This window comes from Phocoena phocoena, chromosome 12, assembly GCF_963924675.1.
Source record: "Phocoena phocoena chromosome 12, mPhoPho1.1, whole genome shotgun sequence".
NCBI lineage: Eukaryota > Metazoa > Chordata > Mammalia > Artiodactyla > Phocoenidae > Phocoena > Phocoena phocoena.
Window position 1 is genome coordinate 27,112,203 of NC_089230.1, and position 15,188 is coordinate 27,127,390.

Sequence of the window (15,188 nt, forward strand, 5' to 3'; positions counted from 1 at the left end):
CATGACAAGAGTCGTATAAACACAAGCTTATCAGCTGGCTTGTTAAAACAGAGTGCAACATCGCTGTGTTGAAAGTGACTTCAGGCTTGCTGAAGGGTCTCGTTCATCTGAGGAAACAATGCTTGGTGCCACAGATTAAACACTATGGTCTCAAGCGGAATGCATGTGAAGTTTCCAAAATATTTCCTCAAAGACTTTATTCAGTTTTGCTTTGTGACCTTAGCTGGAAAGCATAAAGATGGACATGGGAAGGCAGTTCAGAAGGACATCTGTGAGGATTTAAGTTGGGCAGCTTTCAGAAGATGAAAGATGTTTAAAGTTAAGGCCTTTATCTGCAAACAATAGTATATTAATAAACTCTATACCATATTTACAAATGCATTCTCTTGTATTAAAACTAACAGTATTCTGTTCACAGTGCCATTGTTTATACAGGTAGCAATCCCATAATACTCATGTATTTTGGCATGGGAATCAGTAGCGCTTGATATTTACAGAGAATGTACAGGTGTGAATATAAACATGTCACTGAATCTGAGTTATCAATAAAAGACAGATTGGCAAATGGTGCAAAGGAATGAACTGTACAGCACCTTCCCCTTGGATCGGATAGGAAACGTGGTTTCTTAATTGAGAAGATGCCAAATCTCTGACCCAAAGTGGCATAAAGTCCGTAAGAAAACAGTGAACCCCCTGTTCGAGTTTGGGTACATTGAGTAATGTTTGCCCATAGTCTTAGATCCATTGTCTAGTGCATAAAATAGAAAAGTTAAAAAGATTTATTATTATTTTTATAATAATAATTATTATTAAAATAGAAGGTACTTTCTCTCACGCTCGCATCTGTGCTCTTGCACCTGAAACCAATATCCTTGGAGTTCCAAATATGCTGGTGTTTTTGTCATGCAGATCAGCAGTCCGAGGGCCAACGCTAAAAATGCTCTGGACTTAGGAAGTGCCGCCTGTCTCAGTGTGACCCCGAGGGGCCCACGGCAGGAGCACCTCTTTCTTACTCCCCAGTCTTCACCTCGAGGGCCAAGCCGGCCCCTGGAATCAGCTCCCTCATGGCGGAATGGAGCTGCTTATTTCGGCAGCTAATGCTGAGGTGACGGATGGCTTCTGTACACTTGGAAAAAGGAGGGAGGCAGGAGAGCGGGAGGAGGGTGGCGTTCCAAAGAGCCCCAGGACGACACCCAGAGAGGGGCTGGGTTTACCGGCAAGAGCCCCTCAGAGCATCTGCCCTCCCAGAGGCCTCTGCGCGAGGAGGCTGGCACTCTCAGTGTGCAGAGCAGGGGGCAGGCCTGGCTGGCACTACGGGGCGTCGCCTTCGGTCACGGTCTGCCCCTCAGCCTCGGTCCCTGGGCCGGTGTGGTCTGGGCCGCCGCTGCCACCGCCACTGCTGCTGCTTCTGCGCTGGTTGGGCAACAGCCTCTTCCACTGGGCTTTGTTGTGTGCCAGGTGGCTTAGCATGCTCTCAGACAGGGCGCTGTGTCCCGTGAAACGGGCCCATTCACGGAAGAGGGGCTCCACGATGTAGGTCATGAAACCTGGAACAGGCAAGGCCAAGCTCATCACCAGCAGGGCAGTAAGACCTACTTCTTCCTCCCTAACAAATATGACTGGGCCCACGATGTGCTGGGCCCGTGCGTAGGAAGGCCACCAAGATGCAGTCCTTGCCCTCAGTGTCGAAGCATAAGATATGTCACCTTGGGCTTGGCATCTAACCTCTCAGTGCCTCAGTTTCTGCAGTTGTAAAAAGGCGTTAAGAAGGGTACCAGACCCATAGGGTTGTTATGACAATCAAATGACTTAACACATGTGAAGATGCTTAGAAAGCTCCTGGCACATAATAAACACTCAATAAATATTGGCTATTATTATTTGAAGAAGGGAGAAGACATATAAAGAAAAGTGTAAAAAAAAGTTTGTGCTAGAACTAAGGAGGGTGGGTGGGGGATGGGAGGAAAGATCAAATGATACCAGGAAGGGGCACCTCGTTGATTTAGACCATCTGAAGAATTGATACATCTACTCCGTAGGGTATTTTTTCAGGATTATCATTTCACAGTTTTGTCTTACTTTCAGTTATGTTAAACAACTAGGTGTAGGTAACAGAAGTTCATTCGTCTTCACTACAGATTTTTACCTGCATAAATGTTCTGCTTGAATGACTAGATAAGATGGATTGATATGAGACTTCTTTGTTTGCATGTCTGTTCTCTTAATTATTTTAGCCTTGTTGCTTTCTAACCATGTTTCACTGTTAATGTGCCTTCCATATTAAACATGATTTATTAAAGGCAAAGATAACTTCCAGTCTAGGCTGGAATAACTGGACTCATCACAAATTTGGATATATTTAGGTTTTATTGTATTTCCCTGAAATGTAGGTATGGGGAGAAAAGGCAAGTGTTTTTCAGCTAATGAAATCTTCCAACAACTAACCCTGTATGTTTACAGGCATGTGAATTATAAGGCTTGATTTGATTATCCTTTTATTGGACGAACAGCAGATACTTGGCCTTTGAGGATGCTATAGAGATGAAAAAAGAATGCAGCAAAGCAAAATGTTATTGTACATGCCTGCATCATCTCATCAGATGTGAAATACGATTTGAGTAGTATAAGATTATTTTAGATTACCTGAACCTGAGGAGGAAGGTTAAGCCAGTGACTTACTGTCTACATCTTGATAAGGTCATACAGGGAGTCAGCAAGAAAGGATTTCATTTTGGAATGTCCTTGCTTGCTATTCTTGAATTTTCTTCACCTCCTTCACAATCTCCATATCTAATTTTGATATCTTTCATCTTAAGAGAGATTAGATATTAGGTATCTAAAAAGACAGTGTGTAATATTATACTATTCTAAAGTTTAAGTTGTGAATATTTATCAGGTTTACCTTAAGTATAAAAAAAGTTACAAATCCCACATTTAAAAATCCAGTACTTAAAAATCAACTCATTTTCTTCCTGAAATTACTCTGGAATTACACCTCTGTATTTCTACTCGTCAGATATAAAGACGTCTTATAGGAGATAGAAGAGTGATTTTAAAATCTGAAGAAACACCATGAGGCAGTTTTTCACATGAAGCAAGGCTTCTGCACTTGGGCGCCTGCCCCATAGGTTCCTTGTGTATTTGTGCAAACCTCCCTCTTCTATTCAAGTGATGTAGAGCCTGACTTTGCGGGGATATTGTCTTCCTGGAGTGGTGGCAGTGGGGCAGGGGAGAAATGATGGCTTCAGAGTACACAGGGATTGAAGGAAAGCCTCTTTCTCCTCATCTTTCTATAGGCTGCACCAATTAGAGATTCATTTGATTTAATGCCTTCTCTTTTTTTTTGCGGTACGCGGGCCTCTCACTGCTGTGGCCTCTCCCGTTGCGGAGCACAGGCTCCGGACGCGCAGGCTCAGCGGCCATGGCTCACGGGCCCAGCCGCTCCGCGGCATGTGCGATCTTCCCGGACCGGGGCACAAACCCGCGCCCCCTGCATCGGCAGGCGGACTTCCAACCACTGCGCCCTGATTTAATGCCTTCTTTTTAAAATGTAGAGTTTGATGGGGAGAGGGGAGGAATATGGGTGTGTGTGGGGGGTGGATATTAAATCGCTGTCTCACTTGGGTAAATATGAATTACTTAAACAGAAAATCAGGTCTAAGCCTGAGATGGCTCTCAGGAAATCCTCACTGTGGATTGGGAAAGGAAAAAGAGAGGGGACATTTTCAATCCCAGGGTAATCAGAACGGAGGAACTAGCTGCATTATTTAGCACCCACTGGAAAAATCCTTGTCTGGGAGCCTGGAGCCCACAGTTCCCATTAGATTCTGTTGATCTGGTTGGGTTTTTCCAGTTTAGTCTGATCTACCTATGGACACCACACCTCCCAGCCTTGAACCTTCAGAGCTGGGAGATGTAGAACAGAGACAGAAAGAATTATCTACTAAGGGTTGTTTTATAATCACTTCTTTCTCTTTATTGGTGTGCTGGTGTAGCATCCATGGGATTTTCCTTTTCATTCAATCCCCATCCCATTTTAAAAACAGGTATCTATGGTAACCACATTTTCCTGAGCTGAAAATCAGGACATATGATCTGACAAAATAAGTGTGTTCTCATGACAACAAGAGAATAGAATCTCCGAAATCAAGTCTGTCTTGCAAATCTAGGTTGTGTGCTTAATAATGTGAACGCTTTTCTCTGGGGGCTCAAAATGTCTTTAACAGGTGCCTGGCAAATTTCTTTCTAGCCAGAATTTAGCAAGCTGGGTCCCAGGATTAGGATTTTGGTTGGGGGCCTATTCCTTTTGAATCGCATCTGCAGAATTTCCTACTTGATAGGGCATTGGATCCAAAGAGGCTGAGGCTGCATTTCTGTTGATGTTGATGCCCTTCCCCCTCCCCTTCAATTCTGTAGCTTCATCTGCTCTGGATTCTTGCAGGCTTCTATTTTTTATAACAACACCCCTCTCCCTTTTTCAGGTGGATGAATCGGTTTAATTGTAAAAAGAACGTAACGATATTAAGGGCATTTTGGAAAAAAAAAATCACCAGTAATCTCAGAGTTCCAACACATCTATTTTAACATTTGTATATTCCCTTCAAATTTTTTAAACTAGATAAATTTTATTCCCATTTCCTTAGGTTGACTTTGTGACTCTTTTGTGGGACTGTGGGTTCAACTTGACCCTCAGTAATTGGAAGCATATCTTTCTAACTGGCTCTGGTTTTCTCAGTTTTCAACTGATGTTTTCAGGTGACCCTTTCACTCCCAATCTCCAGGCATTAAGCCTTGAGCTTGCAGAGGTTTGCAACACTGTGAATGTGTTAAGCTGTCTGAGGTCTATGGGAACTGGTGAAAAACATGAAATGGTACATGTCAGGGCCATAGTTTATAAGTAAAGAGTTAAAGTTCTGAGTTTTTTTTTTTTTTTGTAAGTTTATTATCTCTGCTCTAACAAATCTTGAAATTAACATGCAGCCTTTAACAGCTATATTTCACTTATGTGGCAACATGTTTTTATTTTTTAAATTTTATTTATTTTTTATACAGCAGGTTCTTATTAGTTATCTATTTCATTTATTTATTTTTTTACATTACCCAAAGCAATCTATAGATTCAATGGAATCCCTGTCAAACTATCAATGGTATTTTTCACAGAACTATAACAAAAAATTTTACAATTTGTATGCAAACACAAAAGACCCCGAATAGCCAAAGCAATCTTGAGAAAGAAAAACGGAGCTGGAGGAATCAGGCTCCTGGACTTCAGACTATACTACAAAGATACAGTAATCAAGACAGTATGGTACTGGCACAAAAACAGAAATATAGATCAATGGAACAGGACAGAAAGCCCAGAGATAAACCCACACACATATGGCCACCTTATCTTTGATAAAGGAGGCAAGAATATACAACGGAGAAAAGACAGCCTCTTCAATAAGTGGTGCTGGGAAAACTGGATAGCTACATGTAAAAGAATGAAATTAGAACACTCCCTAACACCATACACAAAAATAAACTCAAAATGGATTAAAGACCTAAATGGAAGGCCAGACACTATAAAACTCTTAGAGGAAAACATAGGCAGAACACTCTATGACATAAATCACAGCAAGATCTTTCTGACCCACCTCCTAGAGAAATGGAAATAAAAACAAAAAGAAACAAATGGGACCTAATGAAACTTAAAAACTTTTGCACAGCAAAGGAAACTACAAACAAGACGAAAAGACAACCCTCAGAATGGGAGAAAATGTTTGTAAATGAAGCAACTGATAAAGGATTAATCTCCAAAATATACAAGCAGCTCATGCAGCTCAGTGTCAAAAAAACAACCCAATCCAAAAATGGGCATAATACCTAAACAGACGTTTCTCCAAAGAAGATATACAGATTGCCAACAAACACATGAAAGGATGCTCAACATCACTAATCATTAGAGAAATGCAACTCAGAACTACAATGAGGTATTACCTCACACTGGTCAGAATGGCCATCATCAAAAATCTACAAACAATAAATGTTGGAGAGGGTATGGAGAAAAGGGAACCCTCTTGCATTGTTGGTGGGAATGTAAATTGATACAACCACTATGGAAAACAGTATGGAGGTTCCTTCAAAAACTAAAAATAGAGCTACCATATGACCCAGCAATCCCACTACTGGGCATATACCCTGAGAAAACCATAATTCAAAAAGAGTCATGTACCACAATGTTCATTGCAGCTCTATTTACAATAGCCAGGACATGGAAGCAACCTAAGTGTCCATCAACTGAGTTTGGTTTTAATTGGAGGGAACTGCAAGGAACAGAAACACTTGCTTTAAACGTAGATGGAATTGGTAGAGTGTTTCAAGGAGTGATAGAAACAAACAATTACTTTAGAGGCATTAACATCACCGTTTAACATTTTAGTGCAATTGACACTTGAGAGTGTGGTCCTAAGAGAATGAGACTGAAAATCCATTTTGAAGTGAAGACTAGAGAAGCATGGGATCCCATGTCACATGGCTGGTGGGGCCTGGGCCTGGGGACCAAGCCCCTAGTATTGAGCATTGAGGATGAAGGGTAATGACCAAATTGGAAGGATCCTGAACTGCAGATTTCCCACCCTTCATGTCCTAAAGAGAGTGCGAGCTAATCCGATCTTCAGCAGCCAATAGTTGATTCTTGTTACTTTCCTCTACTCATTTGGTTTTGATTCAATTCTGAACTACAAAGTTAATACAGGTTAGTTATTAAGGGTCTGTAACAAAGCCTTTACCCTATTTTTCATCTCAGTTGGTAATTAGTCATGACTAGAGTGTTCATTTGGACTCAGCCATTCAAAGGGCCATTGATTAAACCTCTCGTTTGGATCTTGAGAAAGCTGTGTGTAGATCTTCTTAGTGACTCTTAGCAGAGGTGCTGAAACTGTTGATTTAAAATTAAAATTGAATTCGACTCACCAATTTGTATACTAGGGATTGAATCTTTCTGTTGATTGCAAAGAGGACTGATTTCCAGTTCAAATTTCTGTTCAAGGTCACCTAAGAAGAAAAAAGAAGAAACACATTGGTAATCGAGAACCTATAAGAATGAGTGTTGATAGTTTTAATGATCTAGTTGGAAGAAGTTATCTGGGAATTACTGTTCCCTGCCTTATCACTAGGAACCCTTTAGCAACAACTGGCTCTGCCCTGCTCTGGTAGCTTCTGCGAAAATTTAAAATATCAGAGTATCGACGATCATTTACAATAGGCTCATTGTAAATAGGTATGCTCTGGGATTAGAATAAGCTTTTGAACAAAAATCTATAAAAACAAGAAAACGAATGGCCAGTTTCCTAATATGAGATGGAAGTTCTGGTTTTAAGTTGCAGATGAAGAAAACAGGTTTTATGCTTTTTCCCTCCTTTCACTCTGCCTGACCCTCATCTGGTTTCACCTGAACAACCGGGAATAATTAGTAGGCAGGAAATCGGGAAGAGGAAGTAGAAAGATCTCATTTGAAGAGCATCTCTGTAGCTACAAAATGAATCCAAAATAAGGGTCTGGTATCTTTCATTCTTACTCCTTAGAGTTTTACTTAGTGTAAATGAAGGTTAAAGAAAGTATAAAGCTCAGGATGATCTTTCTTTTTAATGTCTCCATCAGCCAGAGCAAAAAAGAAATACATCATGCAAAGCTTTATCAGAGTATTTTATCAATTCTTCCTGAAGGTGAAAAATTGTGAATAATTACTTCATTGGGAAAAACAATCTGGTTAATCAGTACAGAAGCTGGGTCTCAGAAACACTTAGCTGAGTTCAGTTGTGAGTGCACTCCTCTAAACTAGAGGAGAGAAACACATAACATTTATATCATGCTTACTGTGTGTCAGGCACGTTCTAAGCATTTTACCTATTTAATTAATTTAATCCTCATAACAACCTCACTATAACCCCCATTTTACAGATGCGGAAATTGAGATGAAGCGTAGGGAAATATGTTGACCTGAGGTCCTTCTGCCAGTGAAGAGGGGAGCCTGGATTCCAACCCAGAAAGTCTGGCTTCAGAGGGTCTGCACTTAACCATTAAGCTAGGATCTTTTGAGATGCCACATGTCTGTCATTTTCCCTAAGACTTTAGCCATGGCTCCCATGGTCTCTCGGGCCCTCGTGATTCTCAAAACTGATGTGAGGAAATCACTTTGGCTTAACTGAGGAGTTCAGGGAAGTCAGATGATAATAGCCTTCTGAGGACAGAGCATGACACCATTTAATATTAAAATGAATTCTCCTAAAGTTGGTTTTACTCCTCACCTCCATAGTTCTGTTAATAGTGATTTTTCAGTTAAGTCTGACACTTTGGAGGAGTTGTCTTTGATTTTTCCCTTCCCTCTACCCTCTGTATTGAGGAAGCAAATCCTGTTTACTCCTTTGTTGAAACATCTATTTTCCCTACTTTCACTCTGCCTGACTCTGGTCTGGTTTCTTTCTTTCTTTTTTTTAATTGAAAAATAGTTGATTTACAATATTATATTCATTTTAGGTGTACAACACAGTGATTCAATATTTTTATAGATTATACTCCATTTAAAGTTATTATAAAATATTGGCTATATTCCCTGTGCTGTACATTACATCCTTGTACCTTTTTTAAAAAATTTAATATTTATCTTTATTTTATTGTTTTTTTTGGCTGCACGGCATGTGGGATCTCAGTTCCCTGACCAGGGATCAAACCTGCGCCCCCTGCAGTGGAAGCACGGAGTCTTAACCACTGGACCACCAGGGAAGTCCCACATCCTTGTACCTTATTTATTTTATACCTAGAAGTTTGTACCTCTTAATCCCCTATCCCTATCTTGCCCCTCCCCCTTCCCTCTCCCCGCTAGTAGCCTCTAGTTTGTTCTCTGTACCTGTGAGTCTGTTTCTGTTTTGTTATATTCATTCATTTGTTTTACTTTTTAGATTCTACAGATAAGTGAAAACATACAGTGTTTGTCTCTCTCTGTCTGACTTATTTCACTAAGAATAACACCCTCCAGGTCTATCCATGTTGTTGCAAATGGCAAAATTTCATTCTTTTTTATGGCTGAGTAGTATTCCATTGTACACATACACCACATTTTCTTTATCTGGTTTCTTTATAACTCATTCCGATTTTTGCTTCATAGCTAGTTTCTTTCGTACTTCTTCTGCTTCAGTTATACATGTTGCCCTAATTGTACTTTCTAAGATGACTCCCACTGCCATGTTCTCTACTTTTAGCATGGTGTACAGGGGCCTCAACGGATCCTCATATTCTCACCTTCTATGGGATCAAGCTGGTCTATGAGGCAGGGGGATGGTCTGCAGTGCTTCTGTCCATTTCTGCTCCTCTCTATCTAGACCACTGGGACTGTCTGCAATGATGGAAATGTTCTCTGCACTGCCCACTATAGTAGCCCCTTGAAATCAGATCAAGAAAACTGAGGAACTAAATTTTCCATTTTATTTAACCTAATTAATTTAAATTTAACTAGCTACATGTGCCTCATGTTTATCCTGTTGGAAAGTGCAGTCACTACACATCCTTGAATACCCAGCTCAGATTCTGCCATCCTCAGCACTAGGTCTTCTCCTGTGACCTCTACCACAATTGGTCTTCCAATTGGATCATTTAGTCATTCACTTATTTCAACATATATTTACAAAGCACTGCACATTTCAGACACTTTGTTAATCAATGTAGAGAATACAAAGAGGAAGATTGGAGTTTCTCTCCTCTAGGAACTCTACTGGTTAGTATTTTGAGCTTATGAAACATTAACTATAATTCTTTGCCTCCTTCATGACACCCCCAGTGGGTCTTTGCACATAGGAAAATCACAGCTTTGCTGAGGATTAGACAAGGCTGGAAGCAGATGTTCGATGAAAACTTCTGGGAATCTTGGTTCATTGAGAAATACCAATCTGCAGTTACAATAGGACAGAAATTCTACTTTTTTAAGGCACTGAGGGGACGAGGGTGAATGATGTTTGAATCCTAATGTCTGTTCTGAGGATTTAACACTGTCTTCCTAATTCATGGGATCTCATCTTCCTTTCCCCTTCTGTCCCTGACCTTGATTTTAGGGTTTTTCCTTTGCTCAACATCACAAATCATTAAATATACTTTGGCTGGGACTGTTAGCAGTCTGTGGAAGCCCAAATCCTAAACTGAAAGCCAGAAGAAGATTAATCAAAGTGATTACAGAATTTCTAAAAAAATAATTCAGTATGGAGGACAAGAAGTTTGGATAACCCGAGAGTCTGGTCTCCTCTTAAATAAGCTGAACTTCTGCTAGACCATAAGGCTATTAAATAAAAAGGACCCGACATACCCTCTGAATTCTCCTTTCTCTGCTAGGAAACATGCCACAGCAGTGTTTGAAAGCTCACCTTTAGTGATCAGAGTTACAGATATTCTAGGTTGTTCTGTCTTATGATGCTGCACATGCATATTATTATGAGGACAAGTTTTTGCCAAGACGTCTTACAGATTACCTTTATTGGTAGACCCCACCGATTCCACTTAGTTAACAACTGCCCAGGGGACATGGTCCAGGCCCCAAACTGCTCATAATCCAAATAGGGCTCAAGATAAGCAAATGAAAGGGTTAAACTTCAATCAATGCCAACAAGAACGCATGACTGAGTCAAAACCAAGAGGGACAGAGTAGAATCACTGCTTGATCAGGGATGAAGATCCCAGCCCTTTTCTCGCTATGCTATTTCCATATTTTCTGTATCTTATAGTAAAGAAAGTATTTATCTTATCTAACCTGAAACCTCCTTGCTCTAAGTTCATCATATTTCCTTTTGTTTTTCTCTCAGTGGAGATTTTATATCATGGGCAAGTAGAACTGGCCTTTTGTTTTCTAACCACTCACACTCATTTGAAGTGAAAGTACACAGAGAGGGAGCTCCATGCGTGCTTTTTACTCAAAGAAAAGAGATGCAGAGCACAGCCTGCTGGTCCCACATGAACCCTATCCGTTCTGCTTTGTCTTCTGTCTTTGGGACCATCTCAGTGTCACTGACACATCTTTCTACGGAGGCTTCTCCAAAAGGCTCACTGTTGCTACTTGACCTCCCCACAGAACTGGTATGTGGGACACTTCAGGCTTTATTTGTTCTCAGCCTCTCAGGCCTGATCCTGTCACTAACATCAGGGCACTGTTGTGCCTGAAAAAACATCCCGAGCACTGAAACCGGGCCTGAAGAAACAAGCTGTGTTTAAAGGCCAAGATCCCACCCGACATCAAGATCCTGCTGTTAATTCACTGCTTTACTTCTGAATGAGGTTAATCTCTTAAAATTTATACCCTAACTTGGGGCCACTTGTCTTTTCACTGTATATATTTGAGAGGACGAACACTGGCCAGCTGTGCTCTATTTCATTATTCACTTTATTTAAGAAAGTGAGGGAAAGGAATACAAAAAAAAAGTCTAAGTCCTTCTGTCAGAGTGGAAAACATTGATCCCAAATGGCATTTAGCCTTTAGGCTGTGCTCAGCTCATAAAAATGGAGGTCAGAGTAAAAATCAAACAGTCCTGCACATTCTTATATCCACAGAGAAAAACCATTAACAAATTATATATATATAAATGTATCCCCCTTTTGCTCATTTTTACTGTACCTCATTATTACCTGTTTCCATGGTAAATCAGTGTTATTTATTAATATTTTCAAATTATTTCCAGAAAAGGGCTGGATGGTTCGCAAGAGGGTTAAAAGAGAAAGGCTGGGATAATACGAGTTGATGAAAGAACAAATGTCATGATAGATGATCCATTCCCTGTTTTCTTAGGATAAATGCCTGAAAGGAGAAGGGGCAATGAAAAGTCAGCTGTCGGGTCACTACTAACCTTGCCTGTAGAATTCTTCACAGACCCTTTCACTCCATTGCTTGCTCATCTCCCAGATTCTACAAGGATTGCAAATGTCAGCACACTTCAAGGCAATCTGAGAAATGACAGGGCAGGGAGAGAGGGTCAGAGGATGATCTTTGAGCAGCAAATGCACCCCAAGCCCAAGGGGCCATCAGACCTGCCAGTCGGCCTCATGGTACCAGGCCTGTATTTATAGAGGCTTCCCTGACGTGCCTCTTCAGGAAAACAGCACTTATTCATCACGGCACAAAACCTTCATTCAGAACTCCCACTTTATAGCAGCGAGAAGGAGAGAAGAGCCATCGTCCAAGGACACGGAGCTACCTGGAGGAGACTTGGGGCAGGCAGGCCAAGGAAAGCCGTGGCCTGCCCTGTTCCTGCTGCTCCACTCCTTGTGGGCAGGGAGGCCGCAGGGGCCCCAGCCAGGCTCAAGTGAGATCACTGGGACCTCACTCACTCTCACAGTGGCCACACTGACCGACTCCATACATTAAATTATTTGTGTTTGCATTTATATGCCCGTGTCTGTGTGAACAAGCTCAGACTGCCAGCCAGGGAGCTGAGTCATATCAAGCCTAGGAGTGTTTGGTTTGCAGAGATACATCTGGGCCTTCTTGGCTTTGCTCACACTGTTCTGCATCTGGGATACCAGCTTTTGTCAGAGATGCTGACCCTAGGAGGGTTTCCTTGGATTTCCAGAGAAATAAGTTCTCCCCCTTAACTACCAACTGCCAAGAGCCCACTGCCCAGATGGGCTTTTGGTGGCATGCCCGTCCATCAGCAAGGTCTGTTGGTTTGGACCGAGTTCTTTGGGATCATAGAACTGCTAGCAGCGCTGGGGTCTGGGAGAGCCTGAATCATATTAAGTTGCAAACCTGGTTGGTTCTTTATTTCCTGGTGAATGGGGACACCAGTACATGTTGGAGTAGGTCAGGGGCAGACTTCCTCTCCAGGTTCCGCCCTTGAGGGATTCGTGTGTGTTAGCAAGTTTTCCTTTTGAAGTGCAAGTGTACAGGCCAAATCTTTCAGCTAGTCACAACTAGGCTTGAGTCTCTAAAATCAGGCGTCTGTGGCACTCAGGGACGAGAAGACTAGTTTGGGAAGAAAGAAGGAGGGAGATACAGTTTTACAGCTGGGAGGAGGGTATTTCCTTAAAAGGATGGAGCAGTTGGACAGCTTCCGAAGGCAGCCTGAAGGCATGGAAGGGAAGAAACAGTATGGTTCAGTCTCCCACGTGCAGGTCCACGTACGTGGTTAAAGCTGGCCTATCTACATGCATCCAGGATTCACCCATTCAGTCTTTTGTGCCAGAAGGAAAGAAGGAAAATGAGAGAAAATGAAAGATCAAGCAAAAGGCTCTGGTTTGGATACAGCAGGTCAGACTTCTGCTTCCAAGGTCCACTTCCCATCTTGTTCTTTCTTAACTTTCACAAATGGCTTTTTGCCATGGAAGGAAGCAGAAAGGGTTGGGCTTGATATGATTCAATTCATTCAATTAAACTTAAAATCATTTATTTATTGGTGCCTAAAAATGGTAAGACTAGGTAAACACGTCTGAGCCTCAGATGAAAATATGAGTTAAGGTAGTAAAAGGAAGGAAAGCAGGGTTTAATTAAATAGGCTTTAGGTAAAGGAAGGATACTCGTTTTTCAATTTTCGTTAGTACTATAGTTAACATAATATACTTTTGTATTAAAGAAACAGTTTTCTACATTGCACAGGTATGATAGTGATCAGCTTTATATCAAGGCAGAAAATGTGGTAGATTCTTACTGCATGCAACTACACAGCAGGGCTACGTTGTGGTGAAGCAGTTACCAAACAAGGAAAAATGAGATATTATCAACTTACTGACGTGAAACCCAGATTTTACTTGCTTGGAAACCACTTAAAAATTTCATGTCTCAAAGTTTTTAATAAAGTAGGTCACCGCTCTAGCTTATACCATTGGGAGACATTTCTTCTCAGATGCGTTAAAATGATGGATCGTGTCCTTAAGTGTTATTCCCAGTGAGGGTAATGACTTCTTTTTGTTGTTGTTGTTTACCTGAAGCATAAAGTGCCTGTCGTGTACATCCTCCAGGCTTAAGTCTTTATTGTGGAGGTGAGCTTTCAATCTGGTCAAAAATTCATTCTGTCTGTTGATGTCTGTTGCCAAGATCAAGGAGCCCAGCTGCTGTTCAATATCCTGTCTGCATCCACAAGAATGAAAGAGAAAACACACACACAAAGCAAATTCCTTTGAGGGGGGTGATGGACTCTGTCATCATCAGGTGGCTTGTACTCTCATTTCTGCCTCTGATTCTGTTTATTACACAGAATCCCAGTCCTTGCAGCCCGAGAGTGATTCTTTCACCCACCATCATTTCTGTCCTTGGATGGGATGTATGTCAAGGACTGGACAAGAGATTGAAACCATGGGTGAACAGAGTTGTGGCAGTTTATACATTCCCATGGTTCCTATGGGTGGGAAGATCGAAAGCCAACGAGAAATGTATGCTTTAAGGAGGACCCAGAAAGACTCACAGAATCACAGGCATTTGAATTGTGCTTTTTATAGAGTTCAAACCAACTCAAACTTTAAGATTTGCATGGGGAGAGAAATGGGCATGATGATAGTAACAGTAATGAAGACAATAATAGTGACTGATTCTGTGGAATGGAAAGACCCATCAAGGGAACAAAACTGATAGGTTGGAAAGAGATACTGGAACTTAAAAAAGAATCACAGTTGATTAAGGCACCATTAAAAAGCAGTGGTCAAGCAATATATTGGTCAACAGATGATATATGGAAAATGGGATATTTTGGAAAAATAAAACAAATCAGAGCTTATCCTCACATATGGAAAGTAATCAATGGGAGGAATATCCGTACCTATTTTTAAAATTCACCTTTAAAAGTGAAGTATACTTAAGTAGAGAGCATAGAGTACACATATACAATTTAATGAATAAATATCAAATAAACATCTTACAATCACCATCCAGGTCAAGATCGTTGCCTGCCAGTACCCCAGAAGGTCCTCATTGTGTCTCTCATCCAACCCCACCTCCCCTCAACCCCTGAAGTAACCACTCTCTTGACCTTTGTTTTAATAATTTCCTTGCTACTTATAACAATTTTACCACCTGTGTATGCATGTTTAAATAATACGGTTTAACTTTAACTGCTTTTGCACGTTAAGTTATGTGATAAGTATCAGTTTGTGACTTGCTTCTTTAGCCTGACATGTTTTTGAAAGTCACCTAAGTTGATGTGTGAGCTGTCGTTCATCCATTTTCTTGATTATATTGTATCCTA

General features: G+C 41.1%; 1 protein-coding gene across 2 annotated transcripts in view; it reads right to left on the reverse strand.

Annotated features, from left to right (window-relative positions):
- Window positions 1-1,311: 1,311 nt before the first annotated feature.
- The window catches only part of PDE7B (phosphodiesterase 7B), a 218,973-nt gene continuing 205,096 nt past the window's right edge, over window positions 1,312-15,188 (reverse strand). The window contains exons 9-12 of one of the 2 annotated variants that reach the window (XM_065888732.1): window positions 13,933-14,077; window positions 11,862-11,958; window positions 6,955-7,035; window positions 1,312-1,547 (exon numbers count right to left, since the gene is read on the reverse strand). In XM_065888732.1, coding sequence (XP_065744804.1) covers window positions 1,312-1,547; window positions 6,955-7,035; window positions 11,862-11,958; window positions 13,933-14,077 — 559 coding nt within the window. Of the gene's footprint in view, window positions 1,548-6,726; window positions 7,036-11,861; window positions 11,959-13,932; window positions 14,078-15,188 lie in introns of those variants that run through there. The other variant, XM_065888733.1, reaches the window with a different exon arrangement.